Source organism: Microplitis demolitor, chromosome 4, assembly GCF_026212275.2.
Source record: "Microplitis demolitor isolate Queensland-Clemson2020A chromosome 4, iyMicDemo2.1a, whole genome shotgun sequence".
Lineage (NCBI taxonomy): Eukaryota > Metazoa > Arthropoda > Insecta > Hymenoptera > Braconidae > Microplitis > Microplitis demolitor.
Genome location: NC_068548.1, coordinates 9,445,073 through 9,463,106, shown reverse-complemented (window position 1 = coordinate 9,463,106; position 18,034 = coordinate 9,445,073). Strand labels below are relative to the sequence as shown.

Sequence of the window (18,034 nt, the reverse complement as noted above, 5' to 3'; positions counted from 1 at the left end):
TTGTTATGAAGTGATAAATAATAAAATTATAATAAAATAATATGTATCATTTTTAATCATAAAATATGGATAGTAAAACAATTGTCGAATTCACATAATTTTTAATTTATGATAATTTATAAATCCAAACACGATCTATTCCATATCCAATAGTTCTAACAGGTACTAAGTTTGGTAACGGAAATCGGCAAACGATGATTGTACAATCATTTTTCAATTCCTTAATAAATTTATTTTCGATTTGTTCCATCTGTACGAAATTTAGTAATTAACTTTGAGTACTTTTTTAATAATATTTTAATTGTAAAAAATATAAAAATGAAAGATATATACCATAGATTCTACTCCAAATAATACAACATTGTCGTATTTACTTAAATCAAATTTCCAAAGATCTTGTCTATAAAATACAGCTCTTGCAGACAGTCCTTGAAGACGAGCTACATGTTTAGAATATGCCACTAACCAGAAATTCAGCTCTACACCATAAGCTCTAAAATTATTCTTCGCAGCTGCTAAAACCTTTTAAATTATATTTATGATTAAAAACGGTGTATAATTATATATTGTGAGGTTGATTTTATGTAAGTTATACCAAACGGCCATCACCGCTTCCCAAATCAACAATGGATCCTGATTTTCCTCGCAAAGCTTGCAAAACATTTTGCAGTTGTTGATTAGTTGCAGGAACATAAGGCAAACATATTTTTCTTATTGCAGGACTAATAAATGGGATGCATATTACAGTTAGTCCTACACCGATGCCACCTAAAATAATAGCAACCGTTAAAAAAAATGATTTAGTCAGTTGAACCTGCGAGATAGCTCGAAAATTTTCCGATGTGTTTGGGCTCAACAAGCTCGAAGATATAGCTTACATGCATGTTGACTTTTCAAGCTCCAAAATTCAATTTTTATACTCAATGTGACACGACTGGATAATAAATTTTTTGCATTAACGTACATCGAGTACGTTCAACTAATTTTTTTTTTTAAATTATGAGAAACCTCACTCAAAGCTTTATATGATTTCATCCTTTTTTGTAAAAATATTATTTTTTATTCAATACCCATGAAACAATTTCCATCACAAATTGCTGGACAAGGCACTGATTATAAGAATCTTTTGATACCCATCTAGTAGTTTGTTTGAAGGCTTGCGCAAGCCTGCATTCAAGTTCGATAGTTGCTAGCATCACCATTCACCTATGGATCTTGATCCAGATTTTTGGAGCAGATTTGAATTGCAAGTCTTACGCTAGCCTTGCATAAGAATTTTGGTGAAGTTATTATTTAATTCTAGGAGAAAATCGACGCCAGAAGCATGTTGAATCAACCTTGTACATGGCTTGCTCAAGATCTGCTTAAGTTAAAACTGGTGGGGGAAGGAATATTATACGGCAAGTTTCTTGGGCAAGAAATGCGTCAGAAACTTTTGGCTGCACCATGTTAGAAATATCTTCAATATTCTTGCGCAAGGCACATACGTAGAAGGAGACACTAGTAACTATGGGCCTTATACGAGGCTCTTATACAAGAGCACTTGCTTAAGTACGTGTTACTTCCCTGACTAAACAAAACGATTCACTCAATGATGAATGTATATCTATATAGTAGTAAAATTGAATCGTTTCTTTTAATCAGGGTTGGGTTGATAGAACATAGACTTTCCCAAGATGACGTATACACGACAATCTTGTAGTAGTCTTGTACTATTTTTATGAAAGTATTATAATGTAAACCGTTTTGAATTTCGCGACGGAGACGCGAATAAACCCAGAATCGTTTGCGGTCACCTACGTGTATATAAAGTTTTAAACAACTCTCAGAATAATAATCAACTTAATTTAAATGTCCAATAATAAGAATAATAAATTATAAATAAATAATAGTTGTGCCTGGACCAGCTCCTCAGGCTGGGTTAGTGCACGAAGGCGCCAGACCGTTTGTAGAAAACGGACGAAGTATTTTATTCAGGGGGAAATTTGCGAGAGGGAAATCCGAGCGAGCAGTTTGATGACAAAGCGGATAAAGCCGTCAAATGAAGTTATAAATATTAAATATGCAAGAAATAACAGCAATAAATAATAGAGATAGTAAATGAAAATGAGAAAATAAAATTAAATTGGTAGGAAAAGATCGAAGAAAATAAACATTAAATTTTCCCAATAGCTGTTGGTTTCCACAAATTTAATTTATATAAAATAATCTAAATTTCTGACAATACTTGGTGTAATATAAATATAAAGTATTAATAATTTGGCTATTCAGCCTTATATAATTCAAAATAATTATAACTGTTTCCCTAGGGGTGAAATTTACAAACAAAAAAATCCCAAATAAAATAATATATAAATTCGAAATATAATTAATTAATTAGTGAACAATAATATCCTTAATTTAAAGAAAAGAAAAACAATAATTTCATCAGAATCCTTTTACAGCGGCAATAAAAAGAAATCAAAATTGTAGTCGTACTGAAGAATACGACGATTTTCACAGTGATAGTTCGAATTGCTCTGTCAATGATGACGATGATAGTATCGCTGATGATAATAATAATAATAATAATAATAATAATAATAATAATAATAATAATAATAATAATAATAATAATAATAATAATTTTGAATGCAACAAATGAGTTTATCAATTTAAAATTATCAAGAATAATAAATTCTTACGGCGAAAATTTGCTTTCTTGGCTGAATGCCCCACCACTAAAGGCTGAACTTCTAACGTGCAGTAGGAACACGGGGATCATAAGCTAAAGGTGAAGAGGAGGGGAAAACCCCATTTGAGCTACTTGTATTTAAAAATTTTTTCCTATTTCAATCATTCACTGCGGCTACAGGCACAAAGCGTGAGATTGCCTTTCGAAGGGTCAGGCTTGAGTCCCATCTCGGACTAATTGATTTGTTTTCAATATATTTAAGGCCTAAAATTTCTTATCTCAAGAAAGGTTTTCTGATTCCAATAAAACTAACAATCTTCAGTCAAGTAAGGTATTTCTTAAGTTAAGACTGAGGTATTCTTCAGCTGAAATAAAAATTTCTTGTCCTAAGAAACGTTTCTTGATTCAAGAATTTCAAGTTTCAATTCAAAAATTTTGTCGTTTTAAATTAAGAATTTTTAAGCAAAATAATATCTTCTGCCAAGGATTTCATTTCTTTCAGTAAATTTTTTTTTCTTCACTTAAATTCAGTAACATTCCAAATCAGAATCAGAAATTCGCGGATTGTTACCAAAAAAAACGCAAGTAAATCAATTTAAAAAATGCTAACACTGTTCAATTTAAAACGATATTCAGAAAAACAAAAATTATTTCGTAATGAAACAAAATAAAACCGATTTAAAAATTTTAAGTTTGTTTCAATTAAATTGAATCCTAAGTCAGAACCACAAATTCGAGGATTATTTTCGAATTAAATAGAATAAAACCGATTTAGAAATTTTAAATTCGGTTTAATTCGGAGTCAGAACCCGAAATTCGAGGATTGTTTTCGAATTAAACAGAATAAAACCGATTTAAAAATTTTGAATTTGTTTTAAGGTAGTTCACTCGCAAAACGACTTTTCTTAGGAATGCGATGAAACTAATACATGAGATTGACAAAAATGTATAATATTTAATGAAAAAAAAAATGAAATTTTTTCACCGATTGTAAGACGAGATATTAACAATTAAGAAGTGCATGATTAATATGCTGGAGATCTACCAAGCATAAAAAAAACATTTAGTTTCCTGAATATCTTGGGAACGGTTCGTACCATTTTTCTTAAAAACTTATCCCATGTTAAATGAAAAAATTAGAAATTTTAAAAAAAAAACTCTGAATTTTTTGACCGATTTGTTTAAAAAATATTGAATTTTAAAATATAAATAATTTTAAAATACTTGACGTGTGGTGGGGTACAGTAACCACAACTCGGCAACGTTGCAGTCGTCATGCTTAACCCGCGGAAATTCAAATGTCACTTAGTTAGATTAATATTTTTGAACATGAAAGTATTGGAGGTTAATCAATTTTTGAAAAATTTTTCGAAAAAATTTTTATGAATGTTAAACAGTTATTCAATGATATTAAACAAAAAAAAATATTTTTTAATATAAATTTATATTAATGATAGCTTTTCTAATAGCTTTAGAATTTTAAAAAATTATGATTTCGAAAGTAGTGCACATCGGAAAATTTTATTTTTTTTTAAATGCGATTTTCTTGTAAGTTTAAAAAAAAATTATCAAAATATGCACAAAAATATATTCTATCCAAAATTTGTGATTGTCAACAATAACAAACTACATGTATATTAAACTCACGCTATATAAAGATTGCTACCTATACGTTTAATCTATAGACTATTCAATATAAATGTTTGCAGCGTTGCCACATTTATCATACTCATCAGAGTGATCGTATTAGTGTGTGTCTGTATATTTAAACCTAAAATGTATTGGATACAGTCTCTCACAAAAATAAAATATTCTGGCATTGAGTATCTCTAACTTTTTGTAGTTACGATTACGCTATACTTTTGGCTACGAATGCCACGAGTGAATTACCTCAATGTACTATTTTAAAATTTTTATTTTTTAGTTTTCTAGAGGAGTTTTTTTTTAAAGAATAATAAAATACATACTCGAGTTATAATTTCAAATTTAATTTTAAGATTACTTGTTTTTTACCTAAAAATGATTGCAAACCTCATTACTTTTTGATTTTTACATACAGTTTTTCAAAATCTAGACGAGTACTTTTTTAGTGTTTCCTTTTTCCAAGTTTTAATCCGGAAAGCCACCGTTACCCGCCATTTTTGAATGAAATATCTTGTAATTAAAAAAAAACAAACAACAATTTTTCAATTTTAAAAAAACATTCGTATATATTTTTTAACTTTCTAAACGAGTATTTTTTTTTAAAGATAAAAAATACTCGAATTGTTATTTTAAATAAAAATTGGTAAATTTATAATTAATTAAAAGCTTATTTGTTTTTAAAATTTTTAGTTGGCGGCACCTGTATTTATGACTACGAGTGGAGGCCAGAGCTAGTGTGCAAAAAATATTCGTTCGATATATGCAAAATATTCGATATGCGACAAGTTTCCGAGTAGACAATTTCGTCGAAAAAAAATATCAATGAATAAACTAAAAACATATAACTTGAAGTTTGTAACACTGAAAATTTACGAAACGAAATATTGTCGAAAAAAAATTCTTAAGTGTATTACATATCAAAATACCATTGATAGAAAATAATTAGTTACAGAATAGTAAATCCTTGAACTGAAGGAAATAAAAACAATCATCGAAACATAGAGTATAAATAGTAGGGTGGGCCAAAAGAAAACTAATTTTTTTTTCTTTAGTTACCGTGAAAATATCGTCAGGATGGTGAAAAAAATGATCCGGTATATAGAATGGACTCTGGCCCCCACCCGTAATCATAAATACGGGAGCCTCCGATTAAAAATTTTAAAAACAAATTAGCTTTTAATTAATTATAAATTTACGAATTTTTATTTAAAATAACAATTTGAGTATTTTTGATCTTTTAAAAAAAATACTCGTTTAGAATATTAAAAAATCCACGAGTTTTTTTCAAAATTGAAAAATTGTTGTTTGTTTTTTTTTTTAATTACAAGATATTTTATTCAAAAATGGCGGGTGACGGTTACTTTCCGAATTAATACTTGGAAAAGTGAAAAATTAAAAAAATAATTGACTAGATTTTGAAAAATTGTATGTAAAAATCAAAAAGTAATGAGGTTTATAATAATTTTTAAATAAAAAATAAGTAGTCCTAGAATTTAATGTCAAATTATAACTCGAGTATGTATTTTTTAATCGCATTAGAAAAAAAAATCGTCTAGAAAATTTAAAAATCTATACAAGCATGTTTTTTTAATTTGAAAAATATTTTTTTTTCTAAAGATATAAGACTTTTTATTTTTAAAATGGCGGATGTCGGCAAACTTCAGAATCATAGCTTCCCATGCAATCCCACATGTATTATTTTGGTAAGGATAAAATGTTCACATGTGGTGTAGTCATAACCGGTGATTTGGCCATGCATTTATGAGGTTTGAGTAAAGAACATAATTTACACAGATTGCATGCATAATATGATAAGCTTTACCTGTGATGGAAATCAGAACTAAACCTGTTTTTGATATAACTGGAGAAATTTTATTGGTTGCATTATTATTAATTTCTAATAACTCTTCCATAGTAAAAAAATAACATCAATAAATATATCGTTAAAATAATTCCGATCTAAAATTTTAATAATAATCAATTGTTTTCAATGACGTTTTTTGCGTATTTCGCATAATTTTCAAAGCTATAAATATTTAAAAAGTAAATTGTATATTTCGCAAAAAACGAAAATATTATTTTTATCATAATCGACTACATTAGAGTTAGGTTAGGAATGGTACTGATATTTCTCAAGCTTCCGTAAGATGGCAGGGGGAATTAAAATTTTTGTAAATTTAATTTTTCAAAAACCGATCCATGAATTCGATCTGGTTTCAAAAATTGAATTTGATTTGGTTGAGGCGTAAATTTGATTCGTATATGAATTTAACTCGTTTGGCTGGATTGGGTATGCCAAGGCCTTAATATATACATATACAATACTGGCCAATAATTCTTGAGGGGTAGCGTAGAATCGGGAAAAAAAAAATGTCTCAAAATAAAAATGTATATGACTACTTTCATACAAATGTAAAAATATAAAAATAAAAAGTTGTAAAAAAAAAATTCAATAATTAAAAATATATATACAAATAATAAAATGTAAAATTATAAATATGTATTGTAAAATAAGTAAATAAAAAAAAAACCCTATAAAAAATGTCTCTATATTTGAAAATCACTAATAAAAATATGGCCACTATTTAAAAATTACTAAATAATTTTAGTGCATATATAAAATTATGAATAATCAAATAAAACTAAATTAAAAAGTCACTAAAAAAAATTACTATAAAAATAAAAAGTCCTACAAACCAACATTTGCATAACCAAACACGTATATAAAAAAATTATGTGAAAATAAACATTAGTCTTGGGCCTAATCGGTCACCACTGAGAGCGCTCAATTTAGTTCATAATCCAATGGCGAACTAGTTCGTTCTTTTAGTTCATTAGTTCTTTTGTTTAAATAATTTAATAAAAACAATAAATAGGAAAAAAAATATATTTATGATTAATGCTGGTTCTGTTTATTTATGGAACATAAAATTTTTTATTTAAATAAGAATGAAAAAATAAAAGAATTTATATTAATAATTAGTCAACAGCTAGTCTCGTTTCTAGTATAATGCGTAATTATATTACAATACTTAAAAAATGCAAATTATTACAATTAAAGTTGACATTTTTTTATAGCACATCAAATCTTTTACTTAAGTAAAAATGAAAAAATTCAATAATTTATATTAATCATTAGTCAACAGCTAGTCTCGTTGAGTAATGATCTAATATATAAAAATAGTCTCTCGCAATATCAAGGCGCGCACAGAAAAAGTAAATAACTCGGTTGGTCACATAGCGCCAGTGTCTAGTTAAACCGACGCTAAAAAAAATATAAAAAGAACTAAGAGCGAGATCATCGACGAACTAGTTCGCATAGTTCACCTAAAGGAGCGCTCTTCCGACCTAGGTCGTTCGCGAACTACCCAAGACTAATAAACATCTCTAAAAATAATATGTCTATAAATAATCGACAGTTTTTGAATATCTCTAAAAAATATAATGTCTATAATAAAATATCTGAATAAAATTTAACCTACAAATTGAAGAATTTCACCATGTGCTCATAATAGTGACTAAGTTTATATTATAAAATATAAGTATTAATAATTATGATAAAACAACAATAATAATAATAAAAATTATAGTTATTATTATGGAAAAATATTAAGGAAAACAATAAATAAATGAATTATTTTAAACTTATAATAAGAGACCTGGAGTAAATGTGAAAAATCAAAATCTGATGTAGTGTTAAAATAGTAAATAAATTAAAAAATGCGAGTTTATAAAAGAACTTTGTTTATTTTTCAAGTTTTTATTATTTTTTTTTTTAAATGTTCAAAATTAATGTTAAAAAAGTAATCTATATTGTAAATATATAATATATACATAAGATATAATTTGTAAAAAACATAATGTTGTACAGTTAAGGAAAATAAATAATAATAATAAAGTATTCTATATTTACAAAAAAAAAAAAAAAAAAAAAAAAATTGATTTAATTGATTTAATGACACTATTGATTTAATGTATAATAAATCTAACTTATAAGATTGAATTGTTTAAAGTTGTATGGATAAATATTTAATAGTAAAAATAAATGCAGCTTAAATACATTTTATAATAATAATAAACAATCAAAAACTTCTTTAATTACTATTTTGGCTTTGAGAAGCCTCCTAAAACTAAATAAAAATATAAAACTTTGTCATTTTGGAATAAGTAACGTCATACAAATAATATAGTATATATTCAGTGACATTCAGTCATATTGAGTGATAGAATAATTAGAATATTAATTTATTTAAAAAAAATAATTACAATCATATTTTTCCTCGCGTAATTTAAATGTAATTCGAATGACAGATAATTTAATTTTTCTCAATGATTGATAATAAAAAAGAGTTAAAACTATGAAAAGGCACAAATTCAAGTCAAAATCTTCCTAACGATACTAAATTTAATAACATTAACTAATTCTATCATACAGATATGCCGGGAACAAAATTTTCCTTATTATCTTAATAATATAAATAATAATAATAATAATAATTTAGAATTTTTTTTTTATGTTTAAATAACAGAGTATGATCCGCTATGAATGCATTGTCGGTCAGCCGAGGCAAGTGCCCCAGTTTTAAAATGTAAACATTTTATTGGCTGTTACATTTGCTATCATGATGATTACTGGGTCCACAGAAGGAAGAATTGCCCATTGTGCCGAACGGCATATAAAAATTATATAATAAGTACTAATATAAAATGATAAACATTTAATGCCTTTTAATGATAAGTATTTAAGCGGCATTTATTATTATTATAAAATTTATTTAAGCAGCGTTTATTATTAAATCAATAGTGTCATTAAATCAATAGTGTCATTAAATCAATTAAATCAATTTTTTTTTTTTTTTGTAAATATAGAATACTTTATTATTATTATTTATTTTCCTTAACTGTACAACATTATGTTTTTTACAAATTATATCTTATGTATATATTATATATTTACAATATAGATTACTTTTTTAACATTAATTTTGAACATTTAAAAAAAAAAATAATAAAAACTTGAAAAATAAACAAAGTTCTTTTATAAACTCGCATTTTTTAATTTATTTACTATTTTAACTCTACATCAGATTTTGATTTTTCACATTTACTCCAGGTCTCTTATTATAAGTTTAAAATAATTTATTTATTTATTGTTTTCCTTAATATTTTTCCATAATAATAACTATAATTTTTATTATTATTATTGTTGTTTTATCATAATTATTAATACTTATATTTTATAATATAAACTTAGTCACTATTATGAGCACATGGTGAAATTCTTCAATTTGTAGGTTAAATTTTATTCAGATATTTTATTATAGACATTATATTTTTTAGAGATATTCAAAAACAGTCGATTATTTATAGACATATTATTTTTAGAGATGTTTATTTTCACATAATTTTTTTATATACGTGTTTGGTTATGCAAATGTTTGTTATGTCCTCAACAGCCTCAGGTGCCTCCACCTGTTAATTAATTAGTAAACTTGAGATATATAAGAAACGCGCATTTAAATTCCATTTGAAATAATATATTAATATCCTACAACACTTATTGCGTCTTAACAATATGAAGTAAATAAATTAAATCACAAATCGTCGTGGCACATACTCATTAAATTATATATTTTTATTATAAGAAAGTTAAATAAATAGATGGATAAACTTTATTTTATATTTAGAGAAACATAAATACAGTTTGAGTGGTCTTGGAACGTTTTCTGTCACCTGATACTTAAAACCTAAACAAAACACACGCATAAAAATCATGAATAGGCCCTTGTTCTAAAGTTAACAGTAAATATGGTTATAAACAAATACATACTCTATAAGCAAACAAGAAAAGGAAATATATAATAAATAAATCTTATTTATAAATGAAAACCATATCACAGGAACTTAACTATTATTGTTAATATATATATTTTTATATTAAATAAAGAGTGATTCATATAATAAATGAATTAATAGAAATATTGAAATATAGCATTAGAATAATTATAATGATGTTTCACGATAAATGATAATGTCAATTGTAACGAATAACTAAATATAGAATAATTATAGAACACACCTCTGATAGTCTAGAATATTTAACCGAATGATTGTATCCAAGTACGGGAAAATAGAATATAAATAATATAAGTAATAAGAAGATATAGAATGGATAAAGTAAAGAACGTAAATGTATAAGCTTATATCTCCAATTCGTATTAGTAGAAAGTATAAATGTATAAGTATAATATTTAGTAAAGAACATAGATATATAAGTATTTATACATATAAGCATGAGTGTGAACATGAGAGTAGTGGGGAGAAGTTGGAGAGTGGAGGTCCGAGATCTCTCTGCCGTCTGATGTAACTTGACTTCTCTCCGAGAACTCTTTACGAATACAACTGTTATTACTGATCAAGTTTTATTCATACTTTATAATAAAATTCAGTCTTCAGATAAAAGTTATTTTATCAATTACATCTATCCTTAATCATAGTTTAATTATTTCATTAAATAACAATCATAATCATCATCATCGTAGTAAACAATAAATTTATCCACTGTTTTCAAATTCAAAATTTGGTCCCGCGTGACAACGAACTGCCCACTGTCCAGGAGGTGGCGTCAGCTCCGATCCTAGTAACCTCCCAGGACATAACATGTTGGTTTGTAGGACTTTTTATTTTTATAGTAATTTTTTTTAGTGACTTTTTAATTTAGTTTTTTTTAATTATTCATAATTTTATATATGCACTAAAATTATTTAGTAATTTTTAAATAGTGGCCATATTTTTATTAGTGATTTTCAAATATAGAGACATTTTTTATAGGGTTTTTTTTTTATTTACTTATTTTACAATACATATTTATAATTTTACATTTTATTATTTGTATATATATTTTTAATTATTGAATTTTTTTTTTACAACTTTATATTTTTATATTTTTACATTTGTATGAAAGTAGTCATATACATTTTTATTTTGAGACATTTTTTTTTTCCCGATTCTACGCTACCCCTCAAGAATTAATGGCCAGTATTGTATATACTGAAAAAAAAAAAAAAATTCTATAAACAATTCGTTTGTTCGTCGTTTGTTTTTTGGTGTTTGCTATAAAAAATTATTTGTTTGTTTTTTATTTTTGTTTTTAAATGAATTATTAATAATTTATTTGAAGTTAGCGATGACTATACTTATATTTAATATTTGTTAAGTTTCTTTTTCCATTTATTTTGATTTGTCTTTTAATATCTAACTAAAAATAGCATTTGTTCTGTTGTTTTTATAATTAATTATTAAAATGTTTATTATGCCTACTCTAATAGCTAGTTTAGCTTGAAATTGACTGTAATTTGACAATGAAATTATCTGAAATTCGCTGCCTGAATTTGAGGACAATTTGACAGCAAAAGTTATAACAAAAATTTGCGGTTAATTTTTTTTCAATTTAAAGGTAATTTTTCACTAGAAAAAAAAGTCAGTAATGTTCATTTTCTCCAGAAGGTAAGCAGATTTATAAATAAAAATGTCTACAATTTCACGGTAAAAAAATATTTTACAATTTTTTAAGTCATATTAACCATAAGTTGAAGTAAAAGATTTGCCTAAAAATTACCGAAAAGTTGTTTTTAGTCAATTTTTGTAGTGTAATTTGCATTCTAATTTGGGTAGTAAATTTACGTCAAACTATGAATCGCAAGTTGCATACAAATTGTCGTAAAAAACGGAAAAGTCCGAAGTCGACGAACATTTGACGAAAAATTCATGAAAACTTTTGTAAAGTAAACTTTTGCTAATGCACACTGTGCTATTAGGGTACGATTTAAATTATTATTGTTTTCATTATTACTTATCTTCTAATTACCCTACTAGCAAAGTTTGCTTTAGCAAAAGTTCGGACTTCCATTTTTTACAACAATTCCCTAATCTCGCTAATAGCCACTTTAGCTTGAAATTGACGGTATTTGATGTTGAAATTACCTGAAATCTGCTGCCCGAATTTGCCGACAATTTGACAGCAAAAGTTGAAAATGATAATTTTTGGTTTATTTTTCTTCAATTTATACCCTGATAGCTAGATTTTCTGATCAGAAAGATGGTGTACATGAGTTGCGACCAACTTGTTAGGAACTTGGCGGCAGCTTCATACTGTGAAACTGTTGACGACAAGTTGCTCAGCAACTTGTCGACAATCTACTGCCACAACCTGTCACCAAGTTTCTGAGCAATTTGTAAACTCGTAGGCAACAGTTACACGAGCTTAAAGTTGCTGACAAGTTTCTCGGGAAATCGCTGTCAACTTATAGATATGCCAACTTTTGCGGCCAACTCGGCGACAGGTTGCGGCAGTAGGTTGTCGTCAAGTTGCGGCCAACTTAGCTACCAGGGTAAAGGTATAACTTTAACGAACGAAAACAGTCGGTAATGTTCATTCTTACCATTTCAGAAGGTAAGGAAATTTATACATAAAATTGTCTACAATTTGAAGGTAAAAATGTCCCTGATAGCCAAGTTGTTATGTCCTGGGAGGTTACTAGGATCGGAGCTGACGCCACCTCCTGGACAGTGGGCAGTTCGTTGTCACGCGGGACCAAATTTTGAATTTGAAAACAGTGGATAAATTTATTGTTTACTAAGATGATGATGATTATGATTGTTATTTAATGAAATAATTAAACTATGATTAAGGATAGATGTAATTGATAAAATAACTTTTATCTGAAGACTGAATTTTATTATAAAGTATGGATAAAACTTGATCAGTAATAACAGTTGTATTCGTAAAGAGTTCTCGGAGAGAAGTGAAGTTACATCAGACGGCAGAGAGATCTCGGACCTTCATTCTCCAACTTCTCCCCACTACTCTCATGTTCACACTCATGCTTATATGTATATATTCTTATATATCTATGTTCTTTACTAAATATTATACTTATACATTTATACTTTCTACTAATTCAAATTTGGGATATAAGCTTACACATATACGTTCTTCACTTTATCCATTCTACAACTTCTTATTACTTATTCTATTTATATGTACTTAGATACAATTTTCCAGTTAAATATTCTAGGCTATCAGAGGTGTATTCCTCCATAATTATTCTATATTTAATTATTTAGTACGATTGACATTACTATTTATTGTGAAACATTATTATAATTAATATAATGCTATATTTCTATATTTTCTTTAATTTATTTATTATACGCGTCACTCTTTATTTACTATTAACAGTAATAGTTAAATTCTGGTGAGACATGGTTTTCATTAGTAAGTAACATTTATTAATTATATATTTTCTTTTCTTACTTGTTGATAGAATATGTATTTGTTTATAACCATATTGACGGTTAACTTTAGAACAAGGACCTATTCATGATTTTTATGCGTATGTTTTGTTTAGGTTTTAAGTATCGGGTGACAGGAAACGTTCCAAGACCACTCAACCTGTATTTATATTTCTCTGAATACAAAATAAAGGTTTATCTATCTATTTATTTAAACTTTCTTATAATAAATATATATAATTTAATGAGTATGTGCCACGACGATTTATCATTTAAATTATTGACTCAATATTGTTAAGACGCAATAAGTGTTGTAAGAAATTAATATATAATTTCAAATGGAATTTAAATGCGCGCTTCTTATGTATCTCAAGTTTACTAATTAATTAACAGGTGGAGGCACCTGAGGCCGTTGAGGACATAACAAAGTTGGCGAGAAACTGACGAGAAACTTGCAGCCGCAACTGGACACCAAGTTGGCCGCAAACAGTTGGTATCTCCAATAGTTAATAGACATTTTCTGAGAAAGTTGGTGGCAAAAGTTGCTTGCAAAAGTTGGCAATCATAAGTTGACGGAAAGTTGCCTTCGATTTTTATAGAAATCTGCATTTGAATTACGGTTCTTCCTGGCACTAACTTTTTGAGAAAGTTGGTGGTAACTTGTAGCCGAAAGTTGCAAAAGCAAGAGTTGTCGACAACTTGTCGTCAAGTTAGTCGCAAACTAATGAATACCAACTTCTTGACAAGCAATTCGTGCTATCAGGGGCCTTGAGAAAGTTGGCGCCAGGGAAGAGCCGCAATTCGAATGCAGATTTCTGAAAAAATTGAAGGCAACTTTCCGTCAACTTATGATTGCCAACTTTTGCACAGGACCGTCCGATGGGATTCGTGACGATTTGCACAAAACTAGACTAGTGTTGGTAGCTGGTAGTCGTAGGCATATAGTACAAGTAGGGACTAAGAAAGGAGACCTAGACGTCATATAATAATACAAGTGCTGCCATCCAGTGTTTACATGTAATAGATTAAAAATATTACTAACTATAATTCTTGTTACCGAATAATGTTAAGATAAAGTAGAGGGTTTATATTAATGTCACGTTTTTCTGAGAGATGGCAACTAATCCTTGAAATTGACTAATTTACAAAATCATTTAGATTTTGATGTGTTAAGGTATATTGTAACTCTTTTCTGTTTTTCATTTGAAAACAAAACGGCAGTATGACAACTTTACTCAGGATTTCTTTACTCGAGAGCCATCTGTACTCAAAAGCAGTTCTTGAACCACCAGTTTTGTTTTAAAACTGTACTTAATTCTCTCTTTATTCAAGGACGACTTTATACTCAATGACAACTGTACTCAATTGCTCAGCCAATAAGAGAGCAGGCGTCGGTAAGAAAGAAGTATGTAGGTCGGTCATTATCATATGGCGCTGAGTGAAGATTCTAAAATTATCTCAGTATTTAATTAAGATAATGAGATATAATTCAAATATTATATAAAAAATAATTTATTAACAACTTTTATACAATAAAAATACTAAATGTACGGATGTTTTAATAGTTCTATAATTATTATAAGTTTATAATTATAAATTGAGGTATATTTATGTCTTTAATTGAAAAAATTTGTTTAAAAAACATAAAATTTCTATACATTAATTTTGAAATTTACAGGTAAGTTGTTTTAACAGCTAATTTAATAAATAAAAATAAAACTGCAAGGAATTAATGGTTGTTAAAATTTATTATTAAATAAAAATAAATATCAAATGGAATACAAAATAACACATAATAGAGAGATTCTTAATGATCCTGCAAAATGAGGTTCAAATGTTCAATATTGCCAATATTTGGTAGCTGTTCACCTGCAAAAAAAGAAAAAAAAAAGTAATAATTTCTATTAAAAATCTGGAAAGGTTCAAATATCTATAATTTTCAAACTGTCTACACGGAAAGAAAATTATGGGAATCATTCCCATAATAGTATGGGAACGATTCCCATAATGATATAGGAGCCACTTCTATAATATTATGGGAATCGTTCTCATACTATTATGGAAACCATTGCTATAATTAATGGGAATGGATCCTATAATTATCCTGTAAGGAACTGCTCCCATAATTTATGGTTTTTCTATAATAAACTTAAACTCAACACACCTATACATTATTGACAATAGAACAGCTAGTTGGCAAAATATTTTTCAACTTCCCGCTAAGAAAATTGAAAATTTTTGAAAAAAGAAAGGTTTCAGTTTGATTTTCGAGTTTTGAATAAGTCTCGATGTCCTAAAAAGCTATTTTAACTAATTTTACTAATAATGTCTGAGCATATGTTATCGTATGTAAATATTTTATTATTTTTTAATATGACATTAATTCCGACAATCTATTTTTAAAAACGCAGCTTGAACGGTACAGTACGCTTCGAGCTATCTTGAAAATAAAATTTTGATAATATTTCTTCTTTTTTTCGATAACTTTTAATTTATTCTATAAATTGATCCAAAAATCTAATAAGCTCTGAAACTCTATAAACCGCGTCAAATGTGGCCTCAGCGATTGAAATCGGGTTGTTTTTTCCAAAGAAACTTGTCGGAAAAATTTTAATGAAGTCTGTGCGTGTGTTTTTTTTTTTTTAATGCAATCAAAATCGTTTCACTGATTAATTCTAAAATTTTTTTAGTGTAAGAGGTTGGAAAACTGCCCCAGCTGCCTCTTTAAACACTATAATCAATTGATTTGTTCAAAAGATATTGGCAATAAAAAACATCTACCGTGATTCAAAACTACACTGAGAGAAAAAATCAGTAACTGCAACTACAAAAAAATAGTGATATACGGATACAAATATATTTTCTTAGTTACGATAACAAATCAATTTTAGTTAATATAACAATTAAATTTAGTTGCAGTTACTATTTTGTAGTTAATTCAACGTTTTAACTGTTAATGTAACTGACTAAAAATAGTTATATTTAATTCAAAGCAGTCATTCAAAGAACTAAACCCTAATCGTTAAATCAACTGAGATTTTTTACTAAACATAACGAAATTTTTAAAGTTGCTAAAACTATAAAATAATAGTGAATATTAACATTATTTCATAATTACTTACACAAATAATATTTAGCTACAGTAATGAAAGTAGGATAGTACGGCTAACCATATATATGTAGTTATGAGAACAACTAATTTTTATTTACCAGTGTGATGAAATTATATTTCATCTAACAAAAGAAACTTAGTTGTTGTCTCCATGGAAATTTAGTGGATTTTAAGGAAAAAAAAAATTATTTTTTGTTTACAATGTTAATTTTAATGGTTTGTTAGGTAATTTATTTATTTATTATTTTTTTTTTTTCGAGGTTTTTAAGTTTATTTCATTTTATATGATTTTTTTTTTTTTTTTGTGATGGGAGATGGCTTATGTAAATTTTTGTCAAATTTATCTGATACACGCGCTTAAACTTATATTTTTAACAACCTTCCTATGCTTCTTAAATAATTATTTCGCAGTCGCCCTAAGAAGGATTCGAACCTAGCGCCCTACGCACGCAAGACCGACGATGTACCGCTACGCCACACGGCCGATGAGTAGCCAAAGACGTTACTTAACTTATAAGCTAAGCGTACAAGTACTCACTTCGTTACAGCAACAAAATTAATTTAGTTACGGCAACCATTGTTTTCGCTCACAAATTAACCTTCAGGACTTAAAAAAATTCACATATCACGCTAAAAAAAATATATTTTGATTATAAAACAGAAGTTCATGTCACGAAACTCCGAATCGACTGACATACACAAATTTTGGCCAAATTTTTTTGTCTTATAAATTTTGGGCTCAGAAACTTAGAACAATTTAGACTTTTCAGACTTAGAAAAATTTTAAGTTTCGGGACTGAAAAGATTTCGGTGCTCAAAAAAAAAAAAAAAAATAATAATAATAATAATACTTGTCGAACGCAAATTTAACGATTTATAAGTAGATCATATCGAAATAATATATTATTTTAACCCCGAAATTTTTTCTAAGTCCCAATTTTAGTTTGATTAAGTACTAAATAATATTTGATTTAACTAGTTAGTATGTGTTGTAACCACTAAACTTTTATTGTAGCGATAACTAAAAATAGATAACAAACTAATTTTAGCTACTTCAACTATTTTTTTTAAGGCATCTGAACAATAAATAATTATCATAACTATTTAAATTAGTTACACCAACTAAATAAAAATACTTGGATAGAACTATGTAAAATGTTTTACCACTACTATTTAAAATTGTTACATCAACAGCAAAAATATAGTGATATACGGATACAACTTTAAAAAATTCATTGAATCAACTATTTCGAAATAGTTAAAAATATATAGTTGCTGCTACGATTCTTTTTAGTTAGATTGAGTACCAA

General features: G+C 27.3%; 1 protein-coding gene across 1 annotated transcript; it reads right to left on the bottom strand.

The window, feature by feature from the left end:
* Positions 1-32: 32 nt before the first annotated feature.
* LOC103578434 (ATP synthase subunit C lysine N-methyltransferase) lies at positions 33-6,693 on the bottom strand. The gene is made up of 4 exons (XM_008559536.3): positions 6,141-6,693; positions 596-768; positions 334-522; positions 33-250 (listed from the first exon to the last, which is right to left on the bottom strand). The coding sequence occupies exons 1-4, from the start codon at positions 6,229-6,231 to the stop codon at positions 107-109; spliced, it is 597 nt and encodes a 198-aa protein (XP_008557758.1). The 5' UTR covers positions 6,232-6,693; the 3' UTR covers positions 33-106.
* Between the last annotated feature and the right edge of the window lie 11,341 nt (positions 6,694-18,034).